At 32.5% G+C, this 26,202-nt stretch overlaps 4 protein-coding genes and 1 long non-coding RNA gene across 8 annotated transcripts; all 5 read left to right on the top strand.

Moving 5' to 3' along the window:
• On the top strand, positions 282-3,084 carry LOC18599087. The gene is made up of 5 exons (XR_001927892.1): positions 282-676; positions 784-822; positions 1,812-1,866; positions 2,002-2,071; positions 2,795-3,084. It is a non-coding gene; the product is annotated as an uncharacterized LOC18599087 (long non-coding RNA).
• Positions 8,312-12,054, top strand: LOC18599085 (myb family transcription factor PHL5). The gene is made up of 7 exons (XM_018120990.1): positions 8,312-8,686; positions 8,793-8,976; positions 9,115-9,191; positions 9,407-9,446; positions 11,142-11,196; positions 11,326-11,395; positions 11,783-12,054. Exons 1-7 carry the CDS (start codon positions 8,312-8,314, stop codon positions 11,870-11,872), a joined length of 891 nt encoding a protein of 296 aa, XP_017976479.1. The 3' UTR covers positions 11,873-12,054.
• LOC18599084 (UBP1-associated protein 2C) lies at positions 12,592-17,309 on the top strand. 4 transcript variants are annotated; one of them, XM_007028897.2, is made up of 7 exons: positions 12,592-12,795; positions 14,321-14,441; positions 14,650-14,793; positions 15,796-15,992; positions 16,090-16,165; positions 16,518-16,883; positions 16,977-17,309. In XM_007028897.2, exons 1-6 carry the CDS (start codon positions 12,668-12,670, stop codon positions 16,860-16,862), a joined length of 1,011 nt encoding a protein of 336 aa, XP_007028959.2. In that variant the 5' UTR covers positions 12,592-12,667; the 3' UTR covers positions 16,863-16,883; positions 16,977-17,309. The 4 variants fall into 4 exon arrangements, with proteins under 4 accessions (XP_007028959.2, XP_007028960.2, XP_017977919.1 ...); XM_007028898.2 differs by having other exon boundaries at positions 16,090-16,231; XM_018122430.1 differs by lacking the exon at positions 14,321-14,441 and having other exon boundaries at positions 12,694-12,795; positions 16,090-16,231.
• On the top strand, positions 17,919-21,892 carry LOC18599082 (transcription termination factor MTEF18, mitochondrial). The gene is made up of 2 exons (XM_007028894.2): positions 17,919-19,984; positions 21,324-21,892. The coding sequence occupies exons 1-2, from the start codon at positions 18,250-18,252 to the stop codon at positions 21,347-21,349; spliced, it is 1,761 nt and encodes a 586-aa protein (XP_007028956.2). The 5' UTR covers positions 17,919-18,249; the 3' UTR covers positions 21,350-21,892.
• On the top strand, positions 23,685-25,837 carry LOC18599081. The gene is made up of 2 exons (XM_007028893.2): positions 23,685-24,130; positions 25,140-25,837. The coding sequence occupies exon 2, from the start codon at positions 25,188-25,190 to the stop codon at positions 25,599-25,601; it is 414 nt and encodes a 137-aa protein (XP_007028955.2). The 5' UTR covers positions 23,685-24,130; positions 25,140-25,187; the 3' UTR covers positions 25,602-25,837.

Here is a 26,202-nt window from a genome sequence, read left to right as displayed (position 1 = left end):
TCTTCCCAAGGGAGTCATTGTAATAATGTATTAATGTTGTCACTCATTGCCATCTTTTCAATAAAGTTGAAAAGGATTTCCATATAATATATATATATATATAATTCTACTATTATATGTATTTTATAATAATATAAAAAAGTAATTAAGAAAGTCTCGATCAAAAAGAATTTAATATCATTTTAAGGTATAGGTCAATTCATTGTATCTGCAATTAACTTTCTTCTTGTTTTATTTATAAAAAAAAAACTCTTTCTTGTTGTTTTCATAAGTTTTTTAATGTTACTCTTCGTCGAATTGTGACTAGTTGTTACCATATAGGCTTACTGCAATTCATATATTTCTCCGCTTGCACAGCTAATCATCTTTCAGCAAGAGAAGCAGTCTTCAAATTATACTTCTGGGACCTTTTCTGTCTCGACAGGGGCAGCACTTGGTAGTAAAACCAGAATAAGGTGAACACAGGATGTTCTGACAAGTTTGTGGAGTGTGTTAAACGCCTTGGGGGAGCTGAGAGTTAGTAGTAGTTTGCTTTTAACTTTGTCGAATCTTGAGAAACCATTCTGCAAGCTTTTTAGTTTATTACTTTGATCAAACAGAGGCAACTCCAAAGGCAATTCTCAAACTGGTGGATACAGAAGGATTGACCGTCTTTCATGTGAAAAGCCATTTGCAGGTGCAAATTCAAGATTTTTGGGTGTTGTTTATATTATCTTGGCTAGGATATTCTTCAGGCAAAATGCTAATATATGAATTTGTTTCCTTCTGATTTCTGTCTTGTAGAAATATCGTACTGCAAAAAACTGACAGATTCTACTGAAGGTATGCCTTGATGGTTGCTTATATATATATATATATATATATATATCGTATTTGCTTGACAACATGGGAGTTTACCATAAACCCCAGCCGCTTGAATCTGCAAGACCTTAACGGAGAATTGGTTAGATTTTCTAGTAAAATCAAAGAGTGGATATATATATATATATTATTTATTTTTGTATTTTATCAAAATCGGGTTGGGATAATCTGATCTTGATAAAAATGATATTATAATCAATCTAATAAAGTGGGTTAGATTCCAATATTATATGTGGGTTTAAAAGTGTGGATTTATTTAAGAAATCCTAAATCGTATGATGAGTGGAAATATGAATTCATTATACAAGAAGTAAAGTTATGTTCCTCTCATATCTACAATGATCTCACTCGTTGGAGAGTTGCAAAGAAAAAAAGAGTAAGATTTAGTGCAGTAAGTACTATGTGTGTTTTAAATTTCTATTATTATAGATTTTAGATTAATACAAATTTATTTAGACATAAAGCCTATCTGAATTGTGATACAGAAACCATCAATCCTTAATTCAAATTTTTTAATGAAGAAGAAACTATATTAAGATTAACAAATATGATTTCTGCACTTCCCTGTTCCTGGCATTCCTTTGTTATTATAATCCCCAAATGGCAAGGCAAGACGTTAACAATATTAATTTAGTCATAGGTTTCAGTTCTAAGTGACTTGTGAGGAGGGATACTCCTCATATTTTGCTTTAGTTGTTTGAATTGTTGCGTAATAGCATAGCCTCTTATTCCCTCTGGGTGTTTAAAACTAGATTCAGATGGAATTACATCTTGATATTTAGTACAAAGCATAACTATAACACCGATGCTGAGCGCCTTTGCCTCTCCCTTCCAAAGGCCATTCCAGTCACGCATTTATTAGCAAATCTCTGCAATAGAACTATTGCTTCGCCTACACGTCCTGATTGCATACAACAATCTCATCTCATCAATATCCTTTCTCGTTGCAGGCAAATCAGAGAAAGGAATTAGTACAAGTGATGTAACTCAACTGGATGTCAAAACGTAAACTTCTTAATGCATCCATCTTATTCTACCCAAATACATTTTCATTTTTGAAATAATTCACTACCGAAATTGTTCTGCTGTTCCATTAATCTTACACTGTAATTTAATCAAAATTTCCAATCTGTCTTGCAGTGGGTTGCACCTCGCAGAGGCATTGCAACTTCAGCTAGATGTCCAGAGGCTTCTTCATGAACAATTAGAGGTACAAGCATGATCTTTGATTTTATCTCTTTTTCATTATTCTTGCCATGTTTCTAATTTAAGAGAGGTGAGACTATTGTCACTTCGATACTCCCATTCTAAATGACGAACATTAATCTTGGAATGAATTATGATGGGGACAATGAGGGAGTAACACCTACTCTTAATATCATATTAAATTTTAGATAAACATCCAATCAAAATCAATTAATAATAGGTGAAGAGGCACTTGTTATATCTATATGTCCAAGATATACCCAGTTTAACTTATATGGAATTATCACCTCTCTAATACTTGTATAAAGAGTATGAGCTGTCCCTTTCATTGTTGTTCTCTACTTTATTATTTCTACATGTGAGGGAGAGCGTTAGAGTGATGATAAAAAAATCTTACATCTGTTAAGTTAAAGGTATTCTGTGCATAAAAATATAGTAAAGACCACTTCACCTTATTATCAATTGATTTTAAATTTGATATCCATCTTAAAAATTCAATTGAGATGACTATAGCAAGAGCTTCTACCTTAAATCCTTTTACTATACCAACTTAATTCATAAGCAATAAATATTTGTCAATGACTGATTTTTCCATTAAGTTAACCAGGCTACCAAAGGGGATAAATTAAAATATACCACATGCAAAGAAATACTTGGAGGCATTCTGTTTTCGAACCATAAAATTAAACTTGTTTTACATTTTTTACTTTTTTTTTCCTTTACTCAGATTCAGCGAAATTTACAGTTGCGAATTGAAGAACAAGAAAGGCAGCTGAAGATGATGATTGATCAGCAACAAAAAACAAACGAAAGCCTCCTAAAAGGACAAGATTTGGACATCACACCCTTTGCTCACTTCCCATCCAAGATGTAGACACATCATTTTGTCGGGGAGTTTTAGTGAATTTTCAAATAATTCGGATTATATCTCAATCGATAATTATCCGATTTTTATTTTAAAGTTCTGTAAATTTATTGTATTTGAACTTGCTTTAATTTGGAGCTTACAATTTGATCCGTCAAGCGTGAAAGCCAATTTATTGATTGGGCCTCAGAACCCAGTTTGTTATTGGGATTTAATTAATGTGCCATTTGAACCTTATATGATGGGTTCATATTGCAAAATAAACAAAAACAAAAACAGGATATAATAAAATATAAAATGAATACAAATAATTATTTAAAATATGGGCTTCCACGGATTGGGCTATTCTTGTTGGAAGGTATTTTTAGATTTCAAGGTGTTCTCTCTTTGTGTTTTTCAAGAGCACCACTACACTGCTAAAGTTTAGAGACTTAGTGACTCGTATAAAAGTTTAAAATAAAATAGAATTAAGATTTAATGTGAAATAAAAAGTTTAATATTATACAACTACTCAATATTGTATATAAATTGAAATCCTAATCAAATAAAAATTTAAATTTTAGTCAACTCAAAACTTAATAAATTTATATTTTTTACTTAAATTCAAACTCTTTAAACTTCTTCCTCAAATTACATCCAATTGCTACTCTTTAAACTCCATCTACTTTTGAACTCATTCAAAAACTCTTCAAGTACAAAACTTTCCAAATCATTAGCTTTCAAAATCACTTGACTACATATAACAAATCAAGTATGGTTCAAAACCTAATTCCACAAACTTCCAAAGCACATGTGTAGCCATTAAGTTAATGGTACTAATTGAATTCAAAGAGGGACCTCGACAAACCCTCTTATTCACTAACACTGACAAGATTTTGATCTTTTCACAATCTTCTACCCCAAGTGAACCTTTCATCACCTATTTGTAGTCAATGAAATCTCACTTTGGTTTTACACCAAGCAAACCTTACATCACTTCCTCGTAAATGAATCTCACTTCAATAGCTACCATCCTGTGTGCACTACTCCCATCCATTCGAGGCCTCAGCTTTTAAAGGATACAAACCATTATGCAAATTCCTTCTCATCAATACCATGTCGTTTAGTGGGATTTTTATCACTACAACACGGGTAGAAAATCCATGCTCTTTAGAGTCTAATAGGCTCAATAATATTAAATTGTTACACATTTTTGAACTTAGGCCATACTATCCAGAGAGCACACAACCCCATCAAATATTTTGATTCTCACAACTCCAAAAGCCATGACCTTTACAATTGACTTATCACCCAACTTAAAATTTTGACCATCGCTTCTTGAAGTAAATCAAAATAATCTTTTTTGGGAGTATAAGTATGTGACAAAAGCAAAATTTAAATACCAACTATCACTAGAATTTGTATACATATCTTCTGAGATTGTAAGAACCGCACAAATATCAGTATCAGCAATGAAAACATACTCACCTTCATTCCTGTTACTTTCATCCTCTTTTGTAAGACAATCCCTTCTAATAAGTTTCATACCTTTTTGCTTTGAAAATATTGAACATTACTGGATCTAAACTTCCTACCCTTAAATCTCTTGTTGGTTACTCTTCCAAACCTCTACTAATGCGGAGTTAGTTGAATCTTTACCCCTTCCTTACTTTTCTTTCAGCTTCATGGGACATTGACGCTGTTTTTTCTTGTTCTAATATTACTATATCCTTTCTGCAAATCAGAAATTTCACAAATACCTTATAAAAGTTTAGAAGAGATATGAGGAGCAATAGTGCCTTCTCTTCTTCCTCCACCTTCATTTCAACCTTCTTCAATTAATCAATTATCTTATTGAACTTGTTCATATACTTCATACGGTCTCCATTCTCCTCCATCTTCAAGCGATACAACTTTCACTTAAACTTGTTGAAAAGGCTTTTTGTCAAATAAATCTTCTCCAATTTTACAAACAATTCTAGAGCAAATTCCTCATTAATAACATGGTTAAATATGTTATCCTTGATGCAAAGCTGAAAAGTGATAATATACATTTCTTCTAACTCTACCAATTCAATATCATTCATGCTTGCCCTTTCTTCTTTCCTAGCAAAACCCGCATCAAGTCTTGCTATACAAAGAAATCTTTCATCTTTCATTACCAATATGTGAAACTAGTATTCCTATCAAACTTCTTAATTAAGAAATTTGTAAAACTAGTAACTTTTCACATCCTTATTGAATCTTGATTGACTTAACTTGAAACTTTAACACCAATTTGTTATGAAAATTGTCCAAACAACAAAAATGAAACCCAAAGAAAAATACAAAAATTTACATGATTTAACCTCTTGCTTATGTCTATAGAGTGAAATAATTCTTCTACTATTGAAAAATTAAAGTACAATAAAATCTCTTTCAATGATTTCCCAAACCAACCCAAAAACCCATTGTCCATCCTTTCTTAATATTCTCATAAGAACACTCACCCACACTCACTCTAGCTCCAATGAGTGTGAAAGATAAAGTTAGAAGGTATTCCCTCTCTAAGGCCCCCCAAATCACCATTATAGTTCTAAAGTTTAGAGATTGGCTTTTATAATATAAAAGTTCAAAGTAGAATAGAATTAAGACTCAATGTGATAAAAAGTTTAATAATATATAATTACTTGTTGTTATACACAAACTAAAATGTTAGTTAAATAAGATTTTAAATTCTAATCAATTCCAAAGTTAACACGACTTGACAATGGCAATATTAATGATGAAATGTTAAAAGGTTTCCTTGATTTCTATTTTAGTTTAATCAAAACATGCCCGGATTATATTCAAGACTACTAGTTTTATCAATTTTATCATGAGGCAAACATTTGGGCAAATTAAATGATTTCTCATGTTAATCAATGGTCACTAGGTTACCATGAAATTATGAATTTCTTAATGGAAAAAGAACTCTTTTGTTCAATAATATTATTAATATTTGTTTTTCAAAGATTAGTTTCATTATGTTTAACTACTATTTTTATTTTTTATTATTTATTCAAAAATGAATTAAAAAATAAATGAAAAATACATAAGAAAAACAGACATATATATAACAAAAAGCAAAGGATAAAAATAGAAACTAATTAGTAATCGAAACCTTAATTAATAAGTGATTCTTCTTTCTTTTTTGTACCGAATTTCTGTCACATTTTTTCAGATATATATATATATATATATATATATATATATATATATATAATGATTGAATCACATAAATTGATGAATGCCTACGTGTTCTTTATTTTCTGGTCTGTCGCTTTTATGTTTGTCACAACAAGCTCACATATAGTTGTAGATATCCACATCTACTAGCAATTGGTGACCCTGCCATGACCAATAAACCCTTCTTACCAAGACTTGTAGATGGACGGAGCCCTTATATTTTTGTAGTTTAGTACAATCTGAATGTCGTCATTATTTGCCATGTTCTCAATGGAGTCATTGCAATAATGTGGTAATTCATTGCCATCTTTCAATTAGGTCGTAAAGGAATTTCCATATATATATAATTCTATTATTATATGCATAGCAAGCTGATTCAAATGATCCAGCTGTCCAAAGATAAAGCTTCTTTTTCAGAGATTCTTTTCATTCGGACGTTGAATTTATTGTGGTTTTGTCTTAGCCCACAACGTTTTGTCTTTAAGGAATACTTCATCTATATTAAAATTAATGACCATTTAGAAAGAATATAACATATATATATATATATATATATATATTCATATATTAAAAGATATAATAATAACCTAAAAAAACCAACTGAAAATTTTAATTTTACATAAAATGACTATGGTAATTTTTGCCCTCTTTTTTTTTTTTAACAAGTACAGTTTGAAGAAAATAGGATTTGAATTCATATAGTTTTTTAATAAACAGATACATGTATATTTATTATAAAGTCAAGTTCTTAAATATTGTTAATTTTTATATACCTTTAAAGCCATATATTGAAACTCGAAAACACGTTGAATCCTTTATTACAACTATATATTTTTGAAGTTTATGTAAATAAAAAAGTTTGTTTGGAAGGGAAAATATCTATAACAATATATGTTCCTAAGCCTTAGTTGGTTGATATATTTATTATTTATATTTTTTTTTACAAAAAATATATATAATATTGAAAGAAAAAGACAAATAATAAAAAATAATTAATAAAACTATCAATTTTAAGGTATACTTCAATTCATCAGAAAACACCATTATATTTTACACTAATATTGCACCAATTAGCACAACAGTAAGAAGGTTGATTAATATTCCGTCAATTAATTAACAACCAAACAATACTCCAAGACAGTTGATCAGCTTCTTTCACCAGTTGTCTTTGCTTCCAGGGGTCACCAGTTCAGTTGTCCAATTAACTCAAAGCGATTAGAATTTGAAATTGAAACAAAGCGACTCATCAACATTCCGCTGTCCAAACCACTCTTTGGAATTTATTTTTAAACGCAATTGGCACATGATTACATTATCCTATCATTGAGAAAATTAATTTACAAAAGCTAGTTGAAATCTGATGATGTTTTTGTTTTTGTTTTTTTTTTTTTTAATGTTTCCGAAATGCAAATAACATGTCCCCATTCAGTGAATCTAAAAGATGTCCCAATTCAATGAACCCCATATCTATATCAATCCCACACCTCCTAATTCCCAACGATAAAAATGCAGGGCTTTAAAAGAAAATATTTCAAAAACAGGGTTATCTTTGTTTTACTTTTTTGATTTCCTAAAATATGAATATTTATTATTTGATGGAGCTTTAATTATGGAATGCATCGACAAAGTTGACAATGTTGAAGTTGTAAAATAGTGGTCTGATGATATTTGGACTGACCCTTTCTCCAGTACAGCAGAAATGATTACTATTTGCTTTGGGTCCATTCCATACATCCAAGAAATAAGTATATGTTTTGTCAATTTTTTATTGAATTTTGTTTTCTTGTGACCGATAAGATGATGAGGATCAGACAACAAACATTCTGCCGCATCACAATTACATATAGAAGCTTTCAATGGCTACAAGAGTACCTTCCTAAATGCCCAAGGCAAGGTCTCTAATAAAAAAAAAGCAAATGCATTTTTCCTCATTTTCTATAAAATTTAGAGTTTTGAATTTCTTTAATTTAAAAAATTGAATACATATATTTATCATTTAATTAAATACTTAAAAAAATAAAGATATTGTAAGACTGAAACATTGACAATCAATTAAGTGTGGGAAGTTAGAGAAACCAACACCTGGCTGAACATAGGTCATTGTTTCCATCAAGCTTTATTGAAGAATCAGAACATTGATTGCAGCAGCTTTAATTCAGTAAAGCGGGGTATTGGAGTCAAGCGGCAGCAGGCATGGATGGAGCTTCATCACAGCCAAAACAAAAGCGTCTTGTATTACATTCAGTCACCACCCCCACCACCCCTTTGGAGCAACTGGCTTCTGCTTTCTGTGCAACTGATCAAAGTAAGAGCCACATCGATTTCCAACTAGCAGAGCGTGACAGTGATGAACCCCAAGCGCCAGGATACGAAGCTATACCCACCATTAATCAAGCAAAAGACACCTTGCTGTCGATCGTGAATCCTCATCTTTGGAGGAACCAATGTCAAAGATTCACTGAGAAGTCTAATGGTAAAAGTTATTGGTCGCAGCAGGGAAGCCTTCTTTCACTTGACCATGGCAAGTTGCTTGCTGAGGCAACCCGCAACTCCAAAGCAAGTGATCTTGTCTTCCATTAAATATTGTTCTTCATTATGGGCATTTCTTTATTCATGATTGGTTTCGTAAGGAAAATAAATTTGTTCATTATAACTTAATTTTGCATCAACACAGGTTATTAGCTTATGCTCTTCTCGACCAGAACAGCAATATCCAAACATTTCCAGGATTTCTGGAACTCGTGCTAGCTCTGTTTCCTCCGGAGGAAGGCCTTCAAACATCAAAACAAGAATAAAATGGACGGTAGAACTTCATAAGAAGTTTGTCAATTGCGTCAATCTCCTTGGTGGTGCGGAGAGTAAGCAGTTTTTAATTTTATAAGCAAAGTTTTGCTGCTTGAATAAAACAAGAAAGATTGTTTCTACTTTATGTACCAAAAAAAAAAAACATGGAATGTTCCCTTATTAATATTCATTAACATTTCGATGAATCATAGAGGCAACACCAAGGGCAATACTGAAGCTAATGGAATCAAATGGGTTGACAGTCCTTCAAGTCAAAAGTCATTTGCAGGTAAATAAGTTTTATACTATATACTGGTCTTTTTTTAGGTGTACGTATTGGAAATTACAAGGTTGGAGTGGAGATTTGAACTCTGAACCTCAATCATTTTAAGGAGGGTTATAATCATTAGGCCAAACCTAAGCCAATTTCATATTTGCATATAGAAAACAGTAGTAGTAGTTTTTCTTTCCGCCCTCTACTTTAAGTGATTATTTGCTGTGCAGAAATATCGATATGCAAAATACATTACGGGATCCACACAAGGTAAACTCTGATAAGCTGAAGAATCTTTCTTTTCTTTTTTATTTAATCTTCATGGCCAAAGATAAGCTGAAGATTAACGTTTAATGTTTTTACTGGAGTTGATCAATGCGATTCCCTGTTCATAAATCATAAAAACTAGATAGAATATCAAACTGGGACCTAATTTGAAGCAGCATTAATTTTGAAGTTGATATTCCTTCACAACAAAACAAGTTTGTCTCTTACCGACTTAAAATGTAAATATGTTCACTTTGCTGACAAAACTTTTTATCTAATAAGAATGACCAATTTTTACCGTAACAACTTAACAAACTGTATAGGGAGAGATTAGGAAGTGTTGCAAATAAGTAACAGTATATATCAGAGATGGCAAAGAGGAATATGGGGTAGTCTCTAAGGTACTAGGTGTTATAATAAGTGGAAGAGAATAGATGAACGGTAGATTAAAGTTAAAAATAGGTAGAAAAAAAACAAGTAGTAGAGCCAAAGCTAAGAATAGATAGAGAACAGGCGGGCGGTAAATTAAACTGAGAATAGGTGATCGATAGAGTAAACTGAGAATAAATAGAGAATAGGTGGAGGAGAGAAGAGAATTAGGGAGACGTTGAAAATATATTTGCACTAGTTTCAAAAATCTTTGTTTTTTAAAATGAATTGTAAAAACTCTATATATAAAGCTAAAAGAAACAAATACTCAAGAATAAATTCTAAAACACTTAGTAAATAACATTATTTTTTTTTTGAAAAGTAAGAAGCGTATTCATTCATTTCTCGCAAGAGATAGGAGTCCCCCTTCAATACAAGCAAGAGCTCCTGACCTTGGCCAAAAATCTTCCCAAGAACAAAAGAGGAAAAGAACCCAAAATCATGACACAGGCAAGTCACCCAAACCTTTTGGAAACAAAAACAAAATAAGGAGAGCATTAATGTACATAATAGGTAACAATTATGTAGATATTAAAATAGTGATTTTATTGTATACAATGAGTAACAATTAAGAACCCATCATGTGGTCTTTGAAGTAGTACATTTTATGACTATAAATAGTACAATAAGACTAATTTTTGAATAGAAGGTAAAAGGGAAAGGATATGAGATTGAATAAGGTATGAAAGAACAAGGTAAAAATGAAAAGATATGAAACAGTAAGGTAAGAGTGAAAAGCTATGAGAGAGAAACACTTATATCTCCTAATAATTATTTCCATTTCTAAACCATTAAGCCACACACTCTAAAACATTCCAAATTGAAAATAACCTATAGACCTCATCACTTGTTCCAAGTTACTTTTATTACTATTCACGTGAAGCTATTATCTCACTTTTTTTAATTGTTCTCTTTATTCTCGATATAATTAACATTATACTTGCTGTAAAACAATTTTCAAAGAAATAATATATTAATAACCAAAACAAAGTATCTAAACATATTTACTTTTGATTACTGATTGCATGTGGTGGATGATAACAATTAGCTTTGTAAAAATGCCATCTATAATTTTCTATCCTATGTTATTTTATCTGAATTCTAAAGGTTCACACATTGTTTTAGTTAGTAATTGTGGTATTCTGATTGAATTAAACTTGGTAGATTTTCTCATCTGTTTTGTCATATCTTTTAAACTTGTCAATTTGTTTGTGTATTAATAGATAAATGATAAGTCCTAAAATCATTTATCTTCATTTTTGGTCACAGCTAAACCTGACCAAGGAGTTGATGATGATGACTTACCTATGCTCTATTTGAAAAGGTGAGCTTAATGCACACATAATACAGTTTTAAAACCTTGACTTTTCATTTTTTGCTTTTAGTATATAAAATTTCGAGCAATACAGTATGGGAACACACCTTCTAACTCTCTAATCTCCATATTGTGTAGTGGCATGCAAGTAAAAGAAATACTACAAATGCAGCTCGAAGTTCAAAGACATCTTTGCGAACAATTAGAGGTATCACCTCGTTTTTAATTCTTAGCTTAAAGCTATAACTAGATTTGGTTGGCTGAAATCTTTTTCATGGAATTACTATATCACATATGTGAATATATACTTAATAGTATTCATTCCTGGATTTAATTTGGTTTATATTTGTACTAGTATAAAGTATTCTAAAATAAATTAAACTTGGAACTAAAAAGGATTTTTTTTTTATCATTCCTAAACAAACATCAACTGAATATTGGATTTTAAGTTGGTTTCCTGTTTTTTAAAACATTCCTAATTGCATCTCTAAACATTTTGCCTTGATTTATTTACTGCAAAAACATTGGAATTTGATCATTTAATTTCATTGCTAGAATGATTTTCTTATCATGTTTGTTAATTATTTGTGGGCAGATTCAGCAAAATCTACAGCAAGCAATACAGGAACAAGGAAAGCAAATTCAAATGATGCTTGAGCAGCTAAAGAAAACAAATAAGGCCTAACTTGGATATTAAATCCCACTACATAACCCTATCAACTTTAATGTAAACCTTAAAGTTTCGAGTGGATGCTTTTGTTTTGGAGGAAATGAAAATATTAACCATGACATTATTTTAGGATAAATAAAATCTAGAAAAACTCTTATATATCTTTGATTTTCAGTACTCTAATTTTGGATAATTTTTGAATGACTGTAGTTTTTAGATAAGAAAGAGCATATTATTCCAAATTAAATATAATTAATCTAAGATTTACCAAGTATCTTTGGATGCTTAGACCTATTCAAAATTACTCATACAAATATAAACCAATTTTAAATTAAATGCTTAATAAACTATGATTAATCAATTTTAAATTGAATCTAAACATTTATGACTTGTGAAAAATTAACTTTCTCATGGAAAAAATAGAGTTTGATTTTTAAAAAAATCTTCAATTAAAATTTAGTTTGGGAGTGTATTATTTAGATAATATTAAATGAATATTTAAATAATTAATATAATAGAATTGGTATTAACTTGATATAGTATCTTTCCCAGCATTCTGTGTGTCAAATAGACCTGAAGTAAAGGAAATGTTTTTTAGTGTAACACTTTGGGGCTTTAATTGAAATAATTAAAAACTATAAGGTGAACACTGCAATAGAAATTAAACTACAAGGTTTCACATATAATATTCCCCAAAACATAACATATATGATCCTTAAAAACTAAACCTCGTAGAGGGCTCGAAGAAAGAGGAATCAAAGAACCCAATTTTGCAGCAGGAAACAAAGCCAAAAGAAGAAGTAAAATAAAATGGAGGATATGAAGAAGAGAAAGATGGAGGAGATGGGAAACAACGGAGAGTTATCGACTCAAGAAGAGCTACGTTCTTTGCTTGACCCTCTCGCTAAATCTCAGCTCGTCGATCTTCTCTCTAGACTGTATTTTCCTTTTTCTTATCACCCTCAATTTGTTTTATCTTCTCACTAGAAAATCCAAGTAAATTTGACTAATAATGAATGATGATTTCTGGGTTTTCTTTTCTTTTTTCTGTTCTTTAAGGGTATTCTTTATCATGGGTTTTTTGAGAGCTGGTTTGGTCAGTTTAAGGTTTTGGTTTTGGTTTCGGTGAATTAGTTGTAACTTAATGGTTTTCTAAGTTTGTTTTGAAATTATAAGAGTCCTCAAGTGACGCTAGAACAGCTGCAGAAGGAAATTTTGAATTTTTCTTTTGCTTTGAAAATATGGAGAAAAATATTGCATAGCTAGCTGACCATTTCTGGATTTTTATGAGGCTGTTAGTACATTGTTATCATTTTTTAAAATAACTAACGGATATCTATCTTGTAAAAATATGCAATAATCAGTTATAAGCTCATTTTAATTGTAGTGAAAGGATACTTTTGTGTCTATGTTTTTTTCAAAGCCTTGTCGAGTTTCCAGGAAGTTCTTTCCTTTATGTTCAAAAATTTCAGTTGTTGAGCTTGAGCTACTTGCTTTTTACGAATAAAAGACTGTTGGTTGTAGTGATTTAGATTACTGATATAATGAGCTTGGCCTTGTGGGTTTCTTGAAAAGTTCATTTTCGTTTTTGCAGAAGCATAGGCCTTTTTCTATATATTCAGAACATTTTCTGAGCATGCTTTTGGCATCTGCTTATGCATTTTCCCATATTGACCATTTTCTTGGGCTTGAGTTTGACTTAATTTTAGGATATCTCTGTATTTGCTTTTGACATCAAGACTATTGTTTTTTGTTCCCTTGGTTTGGTTCCTATTAGATTGCCTTTAGTAAGTCAATATGGCCTTTTCCAAAGAACTTTCTGTCGTTGAGAAGGGGTCTTGATTGATATTCTTTTACCTCTTGAATTGGAGTAGATGTTAGACCAAATTTTTAGTTTGCCTACCCTTCATTTTTTGGGAGTTCTAAAGAGGAGAAAAATATAGAGAGAAACCTACTATACATATCCACAAACTGTGTCACCTGTGCTATTTTATGCTGTTAAAAGGAGTAGATTGTTAGTAAGTTCATTAGTTCAGAGAGTGAAATGACATTCATTCTAGAAAGGTCAAAAACCGCGAAGATGCATTGTTTAATGCGTATATCAGAATGCAAGTGTTATTTTGCTTTCAGTATTCAGGTCAAGAAATGATTTCTAACTTTATTACATGGTAGTCTTCTAACCTTTATGCCAATAAAATAAATATTCACCAATGAAATGGTTAAATCTTTAAAGATTTGAGTAACATCCTTAAATCATGGTTTTCAACATATGAAATGAAAGTGTCAATATCTGAAAGTGATAGGCTATTGTGGCTTAGAATCTCCTTTCTTCATAGTTCATCTTGTGTGTGAAAGTGCGTTGCTTGTGTTAAGTGAATGGGTGCTATATGACTGTTGCTTGAAATTGTATGCTGTGTGATTGACTCTGTGAACGTGTGTTTATTTGCATGTTGACGCATAAAGAGGGTCCCAATATCCTTCGATTGCTGAAGAAATTAAAAGTATTGCCAGTTCAGATCCTGTACACCGAAAGCTTTTTGTTCGTGGCTTAGCCTGGAATACCACTTCAGAAACCTTGTGTGCTGTGAGTGCATAGCTGATTGCTGATTGCCGATTGCTGTTTGTGTTTTCTGTGATATTGGGGTGATTGTCCCACATGATATAGAGTTCTGGTGTACTTTTCCCATAATTCTATATCTTCCTCTTTATTATTTATTTTAATATGAACTTTTAGAAAGCCTGAACTCGGAACCATTTTAACTGAATGTATTGAGCCTATATTTTTGGTCTAGGCCTTTCAAATGCATGGAGAAATAGAAGAAGGGGCTGTAATCTATGACAAAACCTCTGGAAAATCTCGTGGCTATGGTTTCATTACTTACAAACACATGGAGTCAGCGCAGAGTGCACTTAGAGCACCCAGCAAGCTTATTGATGTAAGCAATAGCTAGTTTTCAGTCTTTGCATGCTGGGCACTTTCTTGTAAAAACATGCATTCCATCTCATCTTTTTTTTTTCTTCAAGAATGAGACTTGCATGGAATCTCAATCCGTTTCTCCTTTTGGGATTTGCTACTCACCAGTCTCTCTCTTTCTCTCTCTCCATACACTCATTCATTCAACAAACGTGAAGGACAATGGGAACATGTTTTTAATGGAAGCCACATTAATAGAACAAATTTGATCTAAGTATTCTATTTACATGAATCTGATAAAAGTTTACTGCTAGGACATGTAGCGAATGTGATATGGATTTCAATTCCCTGAATGCCTGTGCATAAAATAGCTTCATTTTGGCTGCTAGTATGTAATACTATAGTTTAGTGTACATCCATATTTTCTGTGGAGTAGGAAAGATATTTGTTGCCATTATGGCCCTGCCATCTGGAGTTATATATTAGTCTATTGTCAAGCTAAATATTGAGAGGAGAAAGAGAAGGACAAGAAACCCTTTCTGGATCAATAACAGAACATAACTTTGAGAGGTGGAACACCTGCAGTAATAGTTTAAAAGCACTGGCTTTGATGAAGAATGGAATAAAGGCAGCATGTATGGGAATTTAATTTTGTAATCTTGTGTTGACATGGAGATCTTTGTTGTTTGTTATCATGCAACTTTGATTACATTCCCTGGGGTGCTGCTTTAATAGTATCCCCTGGCAACAAGGTTGTAAGATAATTCAAATGATCATATATCAAGTATTATCATTATTATCAACATTATAATTCTCTCTCTCTCTGTCTCTCGGTATTTTCTATAGTGAACATGGAAAGTATATTTTATGTCATGCACACATGCAACTCCAAGGTACGCTCATAGCATAAATAACTAAGAATATGTACTTGCTTAGCATGCGTTATGTCCTTTGGTATGCACATGATTGTTACTTTACTATTTTGATCGTTAATTCTTTATTTTCTTGAATGGTTTGAACACAGGGCCGGATGGCTGTATGTAATCTAGCCTGTGAGGGGTTAAGTGGGGCAAGTACCACACCTGATCTAGCTCAAAGGAAGCTCTACATTGGGGGCCTATCACCAGATGTCACGAGTGAGATACTTTTGAATTTTTTTGGAAGGCATGGTGAGATTGAGGAAGGATCGGTTGCATATGACAAAGATACAAATGAATCACGGTGCATACCTTCTCTATCTTTGTAGTTATATTAATTCATTTATTTTTGAATATACTTGACACGTGAAGAATTGTTATTATTTTCCTTTCACATGCAGTGGGTTTGGTTTTGTCACATACAAGACAGTGGAAGCTGCAAAGAAGGCCATAGATGATCCACAAAAGATCCTTGGGGTAAGTGGACAATGCCACTACATGTGCAGTATGGCATGCTTAATGTCTGACCTTTGGAGAAGAAAGGTCCTTGTCTTACAAAACCAGTTCTTTTTTTCATTTTGACAAAATCTGCTAATTACAGATGGCATTTCAAGCAAAGATGAAGTTAGCAATCCAATTATTTTGTCTAAATCCTGTAAACACTATGATAGAAGTGATAGAATGCAAAAAGGATGACATTATAAGTTTACACATGGAGGTTGACATAGCAGGGACTGATTCTGCCAAAAATAACAAAATAATTTAATATGACTATTGCTGTCTTGGAGATCTATAAAGTAATTGCTTGACAGTTTGTGTTTTCTTGCAGGGGAGAACTATCATTGTGAAGCTTGCTGATACCCACAAGGGCAAACCTGTACAAACACAGTTACCTGCAGCAGCTGTTGTTCCTGTTGCCCTGCCTATGGCACCTAGCTACCCACAGCCTGGGAAAGCGCATCCCACCGCTGCCCCTGCTGGCTACACGTATCCTCAAACCATAGCATCGTATCCGGCTTCTTCATACCCTAGTCCTCCAGCGGTACCTGCACCATACCCAACCCAACCGCTGATTCCATACGCACCCCTTGCTGCAAAGAAGGACCCGCAAGGAATGCCACCAACTACGCCCATGGGAATGGGTGGGTACCCATATTATATTGGCAAACAATAACGAAGTCTCAGGCAATTCATGGTGATAGTGGAATCTCCATTTATGGTTGTGCTATTAATGCGACTATTTAGTTTTATACATATAAAAAATTCACCGTCACGTTTGGCCTTGCAGTTAAATGACATGGTACAACTATATCTTAAACCAACTAGGCGAGACTACGAGATGCACGTCAAAACAAGATGAGATGGCAAGTTCTGATATAGGAGAGCTTAGTGATAGTCTTCCGTTTTTCTTCTTCCTGCATTTTCCTAGCTTTCTTGTAGTTTTAGTTAATTGTAATACAATTTGTCTAATTAATATTATTTATTTTCTAAATTCGAATTGAAAGTGATATGTAATAAAGTTCTTAATTTATTTGTCCAAGGATACTAGGATCCTTCAGAATTTCTCATCACGTTTATGTGTATTACTATGTGTTTATGTGTATTGCTGTTTTTTTTCCCCTACTTGCAAGAGTTTGCCAATCTCATATCATATACGAAATTTGAATGTAATTGTTAATATATATATATATATATATATTAATGATTTGAATTTTAAGTTTTGAATCAGTAACGTGAGTTAAATTTAAACAGTTGTTGAATTAGTATGTAATTTGCAAAATATGAGAACTCTTCTATTAAAAATTCAATCAGGCCTTTTTTCTTTTTTGAGCATTTTTTTTCCATTTTTCCCTTTTGTTTGTTTTTGTTTTTGTTTTTGTTGTCATTCTTTGTCAATACATTTATATAAAGGCATGGAGTAGAAATAATTAAATTTTGATTTAAAGAGAAACGACAATTAATCTGTGAAGTTAAATTGATTAATTATTTTTTAAAAAAATAAAAAATTACACAAATAATTATAATAATAATAAAACAATAACACTCAATTATTTGATTGATGTATAATTTTTATGTTTGAACAAGATTCAAATCTCTTTTTTCTTAAATCCAAATTTAATAATAAAATAATAATAATTACGACATTTGTCCTTTACCATGCCAAGCTCAAATACAGCGCAAAATAAAATAATATTGGAAATGAAAAATAGAAAGATGAAAGATAGGAAATTTGAAATGAGAGAAGAAGGAGAAGAAAGGATTGTGACCATCCTACCCTTCTATAAACCTGCGTCGTCCTAAAACCCTCCCGGGAGTCAGAAATTTAGTGAGGCACACTGAAACTATTTCATGGCTGGCATTGTATCAGTTGAAGAAGTATAAACAAACAACAAACTATCAAACAATACTCCCCAAACTTCTCAAGTAGACAAGAAAACCAAAGAAGCCCAAATCACAGGTAAAACAGCAAAACTTGAACCTTTTCAGCTTTGCAGAAGTTTATCTTTTCTCTGGTCTCTCTAGCTATTATTGAGTAGGCTTCATATTCGATCAAACTAGTCATGACCCATTTTCAGAAGCTTAAGAAACCATCTATTCTCAAATGGGTGTCTTCTTATTTTGTTGAGAACCAACTAAAACCCCCATTTTGGCAAACGGGTTCATTTCACATTGCACAAAGGCAAAACCCTAGACTTTATAGGACAAAAAGATCGGTTGTAACTGAAAATTCTGATAAAACCATGTTTTCTGATGGCGAAAATGTTGCGCGAATCCCTCGTGCCACTCTAAAAGAGGCTCAAGCTGCATTATTGGAATATTTGCATTCTACTAGAAGTATTCATTTTACGGATGCAGAGAATATGAGCAAAAACTCTCCTCATTTTTTACAAAAGCTTTTAAAGAAGGTTGAAAGTGAAAAGGATGTTGGAAGTTCTATGACGCGGTTTCTGCGTTACCATCCCATTAATGAATTTGAACCTTTCTTTGAGAGTTTGGGATTGAAACCTTGTGAGTATACTCCTTTACTTCCCAGGGATTTGATGTTCTTGAGCGATGATTGTTTGTTGCTAGAGAATTATAAGGTCTTATGCAACTATGGGATTGAACGAAATAAGATTGGTAAGATATATAAGGAAGCAATTCAAGTGTTTCAACATGAATTTGGAGTTTTGCCGTTAAAGCTTCAAGCTTATCAAGAACTGGGGCTTAGTCAGTCTTTTATGGCAAAGGTTATTGTTTGTGGTCCTCATCTTTTGATTGGTGATGTAGATATGAAATTTATTAAGGTATTAGAGATTTTGAGGAGTGTGGGATTTGATTATGCTTGGATTGAGGAGCATTTGTCAGAGCATGATTCTTATAATTGGAGCATGATACTTCGTGTTCTCAACTTCTTTAGTGAGATGGGTGGCAGAAGTGAGTTACATGGGTTAATCAGCCAGCATCCAGGGCTTCTGTTTGAGGGTTCAGGGTATAGAATGCTTTCACTAATTGCATTCCTGTTGAAATTTGGATCTCCACTGGATCAGATATCTTCTACGTTTCTGCAGTTTCCAGAAATCCAAGTTGGGCAATTTGTTTCAAATTTTATCAAATGTTTTCTATTTCTTCATGAGATTGAGATGGAGGTGAATGAGATTGGGAAAATTGTGTGTTCTTACCCCTTATTACTTGGTTCAATCATGTTGAAGAAAACTAACAGTTTACTTGGTAACTTGAATGTCGGAAAAAGGCGACTTTGTAAATACATCCAGGAGAACCCCCAAGAATTGAGTAAATGGGTCATGGGAAAAAGAGTTGTGCGATTACCAGACTCAGGAGAGGACATAAAGTCGCAGAGGTTAAGGATGAAGTTCTTGTTAGACTTGGGATATGGAGAAAACCCTAACATGATGAAGAAAGCACTCAAGGTGTTCAGAGGCAGGGGAGGGGAGCTTCAGGAGAGATTTGATTCTATTGTGAATGCTGGTTTAGATAAGAAAGATGTTTCTGAAATGGTCAGAGTATCCCCACAAATCCTAAATCAATCAAAAGATATCATCCAAAAAAAGATCGATATTCTAGTGAATGAGTTGGGTTACCCTTTATCCTCTTTAGTGTCGTTCCCCTCATATCTTTCCTATACAACACAGAGGGTCAGACTTAGATTGGCAATGTATAGCTGGCTCAAAGATCAGGGAAAAGCAGAGCCTGACCTGGCCTTAAGTACTATAGTTGCATGTTCAGACAAACTATTTCTGAGGCAATATGTAAATCATCATCCTAGTGGCCCTCAAGTTTGGCAGGATTTAAAAGGTAAATTTTTTCCTGAATAAATGATATCATTTGCCTATTTATTGTACTTTTATAGGTTATGCCTTGCAACTTGCCACCACAATTGTCTGAGGATACTTCATTCTGTTTCTTCTAAATTGCAAAAAACTTTGCCTAGCCTATACATAGTAGAGTGAAGCCAGTTTTCTTCAACTTCCATTAACCTATTTTGCAAAATTGATTTGCATCAGCTAATAAATTTTTAGATTCTGGTCCTTACTTTATCCTTTTGTTGGTTCAACAGTTAGGCAACCATGTGCATTATTTATAACCATGACTTCAAAGTGAGGCCATCATGATACTAATATGACTATTTCCTGCTGTAACTTTTTATTTCTTCAACAACTGGTTGGCATAAGTACACTGAAGTTTTTAAGATGAAATTTCTACCACACCCTGTTGATAATGGCAGTTTCTCCACCCTAGACAGCTAACTTTTTCTTTTTATTCTGTAAAATGAGTTAAACAATTTGTTTAGTCATCTCTGTAACCCTTGTGAAACTTCTCCACATTAACACAGTAATTTGTTTATGCTATATAGTTGGCAGTGATCCATTATCTCACATATAGTTGAAGGTCTTGACATTTACCTGTAGGCATAGAACAAGAGGAGAGGTTTATCATAGATTGCTTACTCACAAATTAGAAGAAGAGCGAGAATGATTTTCCATCCTAGTCTAGATTCCTCATTTTAGATTATATAAATTATCATATGTAAAACTAATGATTGTATCTATGTATAACCATATCTATCTTCATTTCACTTCACTTGTAGTATTGTTATTAATATTTGACAATTTGATGCTGAAAGGAACTGAAGTATCCAAGAAAATTATAAAGCATAAAAAGGCATATAAGGGAAAAGGTAATTATGTTACCTGTACCAGAAGGTAGGTCAGCATGTAGCAAAGGATGTAGAATATGTTAAAAATGAAAGGATACTTACTAAAACCAAATATACTAAAATGAATAGGAAAAGCAAATTATTAAGTAAAGCTCACTATTTATGTGGATTTTGTGTTAAAGGTCTAATGAAGAGGTTCTGGTTCTACAGATATACATAGGAGTTCTGCCTTGATGAAAACCAGTGGAATGCATATTATATTACTCCATGGATGCCTTCCCGGGGTTTTAGATAACATATGTAGTTATCATCAAGTTTAAGCAGTTTATTGACCTCAGAGACTGAAGGAACTTTGATTTCAATCAAAACAATAGGGATTATCAGTGAAATGTTGGAAAGACAAGCTAGGAATGTTGGCCATAAACTTCTTTCAAAACAATGCAAGGGACTAACATATTAGTTGGAACCTCTTATTAGGTATTGACATGGTAAGGGAGGAATGAGCAAAGGCAAGACTGGCTAGGGAATTATCTGTAGCATAGTGAGCTTTACAGAGCAGATGGTTAACTGAAACAAGCGTTCCAGCATGTGTGGATATGCTATATATGAACCATTTCTCTTTGAAAATATATTGCAGGGTAACATTAATGAAATTGTTGAAGCAAACGCGTGAAATAACCTTACTGCCTGCACTTGGCTGTTGTTTCTTTTCCTCTTTTGCTTTCTTTTGGGGGAATGGTAGTAATGGCATTAAAATTTTGCTGTCAACACTACAACTTCAATTGTTATTTAATTTAAAATATTTTACACAATTACTTTGTTTCCAACCAAAAGCATGCACTATAAATGCTAAATCTGTACAGCAAGGTCTGCAAAATCAGATAAAACATATTCAATTCTTGTCCAATCATGTAAACATTTTTGTAAACTGGAAACAAACTTGAGGGCTCTTCAACGCTCTCTCCCAATACTCAATACTTCTTCATATCATCCATGAAAATGATTGAAAAGATAAGAAGCACTTTCCAGGAAGCTAATATGACCTCTAATTCATAATGGAGTCATATTAATTCACATAAATATTGAAATATTAACTTAATTAAACCTTACAAAAGGACTGCAAAAAAAAATTTAAGCAAAACCTCCAAATCAAAATAATATAAAATGAAATCATACTAATTTATCATCAATAAAGCTTGTATGATGAATATGAGATGAAATAAGAAACATGTAATGTGTAAATAATAGATACAACATCAAGAAAGGAGCAAGTAGATTGTAGTTGATAGCAGACAAATATAACCAAGTACCTAATCAAATAAAAGAAAGACAAAAGAAAGAAAAATGAAAAAACATACAGGAAAGGATCATGGGTTCTATATAAAAAGCCAAAAAAAATTATCAAAATGAAAAAAACAATTCAAAACAATAAAATCTAAAAGTTATCAAAAGTTTTCCTTAAACTTAATTTATAAAGAAAGTAACTGAAATGGTAAATGGATTGATGAGGATGAAGATAATTATTATAGAAGAAAAATAAAGATGCTCAACTCAAGATGATGATGGAGAGTACAATAGTGAATAATTCTAATAAATAACTAAACAATTAATGGAATAAAATAGAACAAAATTATGTAACATCATAAAGAAAACTAATCCTAATTTATCTCAAAATTTAAATCTCTTAAAGAAATTGACATTAGGTACTCGGATTCAAAAAACGATTTAAACCCAAAAATATTCAAACTCAAAACGCTCGGAATTCGAAATAATTAAAAAAAAACCCATCATATACCGCATCTAATCAAACAATTCAAAATTTATTATATTTGTGTTATCGCTTTTTAGAGGATTACCTATAAGCCAAAAACAATTGGAATTGGTAGATTGTTGTTGGGAGTTGGGGGAGTGGCCTCTTTTGGATATCTTGAAGACTAGGTTTTGCAGATTTCACAACCACACAAAAGACTACATCAACTACTTTTAATATGATGAAGTTGAAATTTGGTATAAATTTCAAGGTGAGTTGATTAAACAACCAACTCTGTTAATATTATCATGTTAATTACTAGCAATATTTCATCGACCCCAAGTCCCCCAACAGTTCCAAAGGACAAAGTTCCATCATCTCAATAAGGAACACTGCACATTGTTGGAACTTGGAAACAAAACATGAAATCTCTAACCCCAAATTATCCCCCTTGGGCTTTGATAATGATGCTATATTTATTATTTATTTAAAATACTCTTTATCTTGTAATCAAGTGTGAAAAACACCATTCAACTACAAAGACAGATCCATTTCATCAGATACAGACATTTCTTTTTTTTTTGGAGTTTTGAAGATCACCCAATGACGATTATACCCTCAAAACAATCCCAAAACTACGGCTAAAGGTGGAGATTTCAGGTCGTGTCACTAGATGCTTGCCTGCCCTTTCACTTGAATAATCTGAACTGAATAAATGAGGAGTCAATTTTCAAACCAAAAATATATATATATATTAAAAAAATAAAGGGCTCTAAGATCTGACCTAAACACACTGTATGTAAAAGAAGGTCATTCCCACGCGCCTCTAGGTTTTACCATTTGGAATACACTCACGCTGTTGCGTGCGCGTATGATTGAAATCAAGTCTCAGCTCACAGAATCTGTATCCAACTATGGAAAAATCCTGTGTACTAACACTTGTTCTTATGTTATGCGGTAATCACCTTCCACGTGTCCCTTAAAGTCACCCAAACGCATAGTCCAACGTGCGATGATGATCTAAAGGGTTCACACATTGTTCTTGACCAGTGAGTGAAGTCTGTTACTTTTTTCTACTTAGTTTTTTACCCTACAAAATATTTTGTTCTACTCTTCTAAAACACACCAAAGAGAAAAAGAGAAGGAAAAATCCTTTTGACACTTTCTCTTGCCATTTCTTCTTAACCTCGCCCTTTCTATTCTATTCTATTCTCTTCTCTTTTCTCAGCTCTGCCTCTCTGCTCATTGGCTTAGCTCTGTAAAATCTCATTATGCTTTTGTTTGATGTTTCCTTTTAACTTACACCATATTATCTGATCTGTGTTTTCTTTGTTTCTCATTCAGATCATAGTTTTCAAAAAAAAAAAACTTTCCTTGTTCTTTGTTAGCTTCACTCTTGAAAAACCATTGAAAGAAACAAAAACAAAACCCAGCTTTATTCTTTGGGTTTTAGATTGCTTTCTTCATTGGTATAATGAGATTCTGAAAAATGGGATTTGTGTCAAAGCTTCAGAATATTGATGAATGTTTTAAGGTCAGCTTCATATTTTTTTTTTATGTCTTTCTTTATAGATAATAGAGTTCTCTATAGAAAAGAAGATAAAGAGCTTTGTATGTATATATTTCTTTATATTGTATTGGTTTTTGAGAAGTTAATGCTTTGTTTGGTGCTGTAATTATAGGAAATGAAGAATATATATTGCTATTTTGAATCATAGATTCATATCTTGTAGGACTTCAGAATATGAAAAAGTTTGGTTTACTCCCGGCCTTAGGTTAATATACCATAGATGATGTGAGTTTTATATTGGAAGGTAAATAACATGAACATTTTGGGGTTATGGCTTTTGTAATGATTTGGATTTCCTCTTTTGTTAGTTGGTTACTAAAAGTTGAAGATTGCATGGATTTGTTGTTGTTTGGTTCATGGTTTTTCGGATTTGGAGTTTGTTCTTGTGCATTTGTCAGGTTAAATACAGTTTGAGAATAGGTTGATCTGGCTTGAATCTTGTTAATTGTTTTGTTCTATATCTATTTAATGATTTATGTCTTCATGAACTACCTGATTGAGTTTTTTATGCTATGATATATTCCCAGAGAATGTAGGAAAAGAAGAGGAATTAAAAAAGGAAAAATACATTTCTTATTAATTAAAAAAGAGCAAAACCTGCAGTTGGATGAAAGTATCTGAACTTGCAATTTCTTTTGTTAGATTGTTTGCAACAAAACTAAGGTAAGAAGGGGTGGATATTTTTTTGTAACGATGGAATGATTGCATGAAGGTTATCATTTATTTTGTCCTGCCTCTTGTTTCAAGGCTCTGCCTTTCTATTTGATTTATGCATGTCATCTGATGGTATTCTCGATTTTACAGTTTGCATGATATGTATTTCTCTTAATCTTTAATTGGTTTTTGGAAAATGAAGTGTGCCATTTCTTTTTCTTCTCTCACTTACTAAAATCGGCTATTCATCTTATTGTCATAATTCATTTGTTATATAATGTTGATTTTTTGGACTGAATCTATCTTTTTGTCTTTGTAGAAACCTTCTTCAATTGTTTGAAATTGTTTTGAAAGTGGTTCTTGTACCATGAGAAGAGGTAGAGGAAAAGCAAAGAAGCAGACTGTTGTTTCTTCTCGTGAAGATCCCGGAAGTGGTGAAGATGAAAAAATTCCAGCATACAGGAGACGAGGAAGGCCGCAAAAGCAATTGAAGGATGATATTGAGGAAGTTGAAGTGGAGAAAACAGAAGAAGATGGTGAAGATGTTAAAGGTTCTATTCCTATCAAGGATATGAAAAATCAGGTTGCCACAGAAAATGGAAGGAAGAGGAAAAGGTCAGTGCAGGCAAAAGAAAACATAGATTCAGTCAAGAAAGAAAATGGCATTACAACAAAGTCAAACACTGATGATTCATCTAAATCTGTTGGATATCGACAAAATGGTAGCAGGCGTAAAAACAAGCCTCGACGGGCTGCTGAAGCTGTTGTTGAGTGCAAGTGAGGTTCCAGATAACCATCAGCGTGGACTTTATCTTATTTTTCATACCTGCTAAATCATCCTGAAAGTAATGCTTGTCTGCTTATGTATGGATTCAGATTTTTTTTTTTTCCTTTTCGTAGTTTCTGAATTCCATTCAGTAATGGATAATTTTGGTTGGGGGCTTTTTGGATAAGTTTGCAGTGCGTGGTTGTAATACTCCATGGTTTTACCACAAATTAAAAAAATCATTTTCCTAATCTTTTGTTAGCAGCATTTTACCATGAGAGATCTTGTTATCACTTGAATTTTATCTTATTATTAGGTTTATTAAGTTCATTTTTTGTCGGCTCTGCATAACTAACCATCATTCTTATATCTATATTCTGAATTTCTTTCATGAGACGAAGATATATATGATGTAACAGAGGTTTGAAGATGTTACTAATTATTTTAATTGTAGAAAGCAGAGAATGAGTGCTTTTGCTGCAGCATATTTCTTTTTTCTTTTTCCCTTTTGCATACAAGGAGAAGGCCTTTGATGCAGTTCAAGTGTCAGAGATAGAAAATGAAGTCTTGAAGCTGGAAACAGGTGGACTGAATGTGAATGTGTATCATGATGAAC

Source organism: Theobroma cacao, chromosome 5 (assembly GCF_000208745.1).
Source record: "Theobroma cacao cultivar B97-61/B2 chromosome 5, Criollo_cocoa_genome_V2, whole genome shotgun sequence".
Classification (NCBI taxonomy): domain Eukaryota; kingdom Viridiplantae; phylum Streptophyta; class Magnoliopsida; order Malvales; family Malvaceae; genus Theobroma; species Theobroma cacao.
The sequence above is the reverse complement of the archived record's forward strand: the minus strand, read 5'-3'. Positions and strand labels throughout refer to the sequence as shown.

Bases quoted from the DNA above. Each gene is read 5' to 3' on its own strand.
- LOC18599085 (XM_018120990.1), top strand. From the start codon at position 8,312: ATGGATGGAGCTTCATCACAGCCAAAACAAAAGCGTCTTGTATTACAT. The intron at 9,192-9,406 runs GTAAATAAGTTT...TTTGCTGTGCAG, and splicing joins AAGTCAAAAGTCATTTGCAG to AAATATCGATATGCAAAATA. The intron at 11,396-11,782 runs GTATCACCTCGT...ATTTGTGGGCAG, and splicing joins ATCTTTGCGAACAATTAGAG to ATTCAGCAAAATCTACAGCA.
- LOC18599084 (XM_007028898.2), top strand. From the start codon at position 12,668: ATGGAGGATATGAAGAAGAGAAAGATGGAGGAGATGGGAAACAACGGA. The intron at 14,794-15,795 runs GTAAGCAATAGC...GTTTGAACACAG, and splicing joins CACCCAGCAAGCTTATTGAT to GGCCGGATGGCTGTATGTAA. The intron at 15,993-16,089 runs GTGCATACCTTC...TTTCACATGCAG, and splicing joins AAAGATACAAATGAATCACG to TGGGTTTGGTTTTGTCACAT.
- LOC18599082 (XM_007028894.2), top strand. From the start codon at position 18,250: ATGACCCATTTTCAGAAGCTTAAGAAACCATCTATTCTCAAATGGGTG. The intron at 19,985-21,323 runs GTAAATTTTTTC...ACCTCTTATTAG, and splicing joins AGTTTGGCAGGATTTAAAAG to GTATTGACATGGTAAGGGAG.
- LOC18599081 (XM_007028893.2), top strand. From the start codon at position 25,188: ATGAGAAGAGGTAGAGGAAAAGCAAAGAAGCAGACTGTTGTTTCTTCT.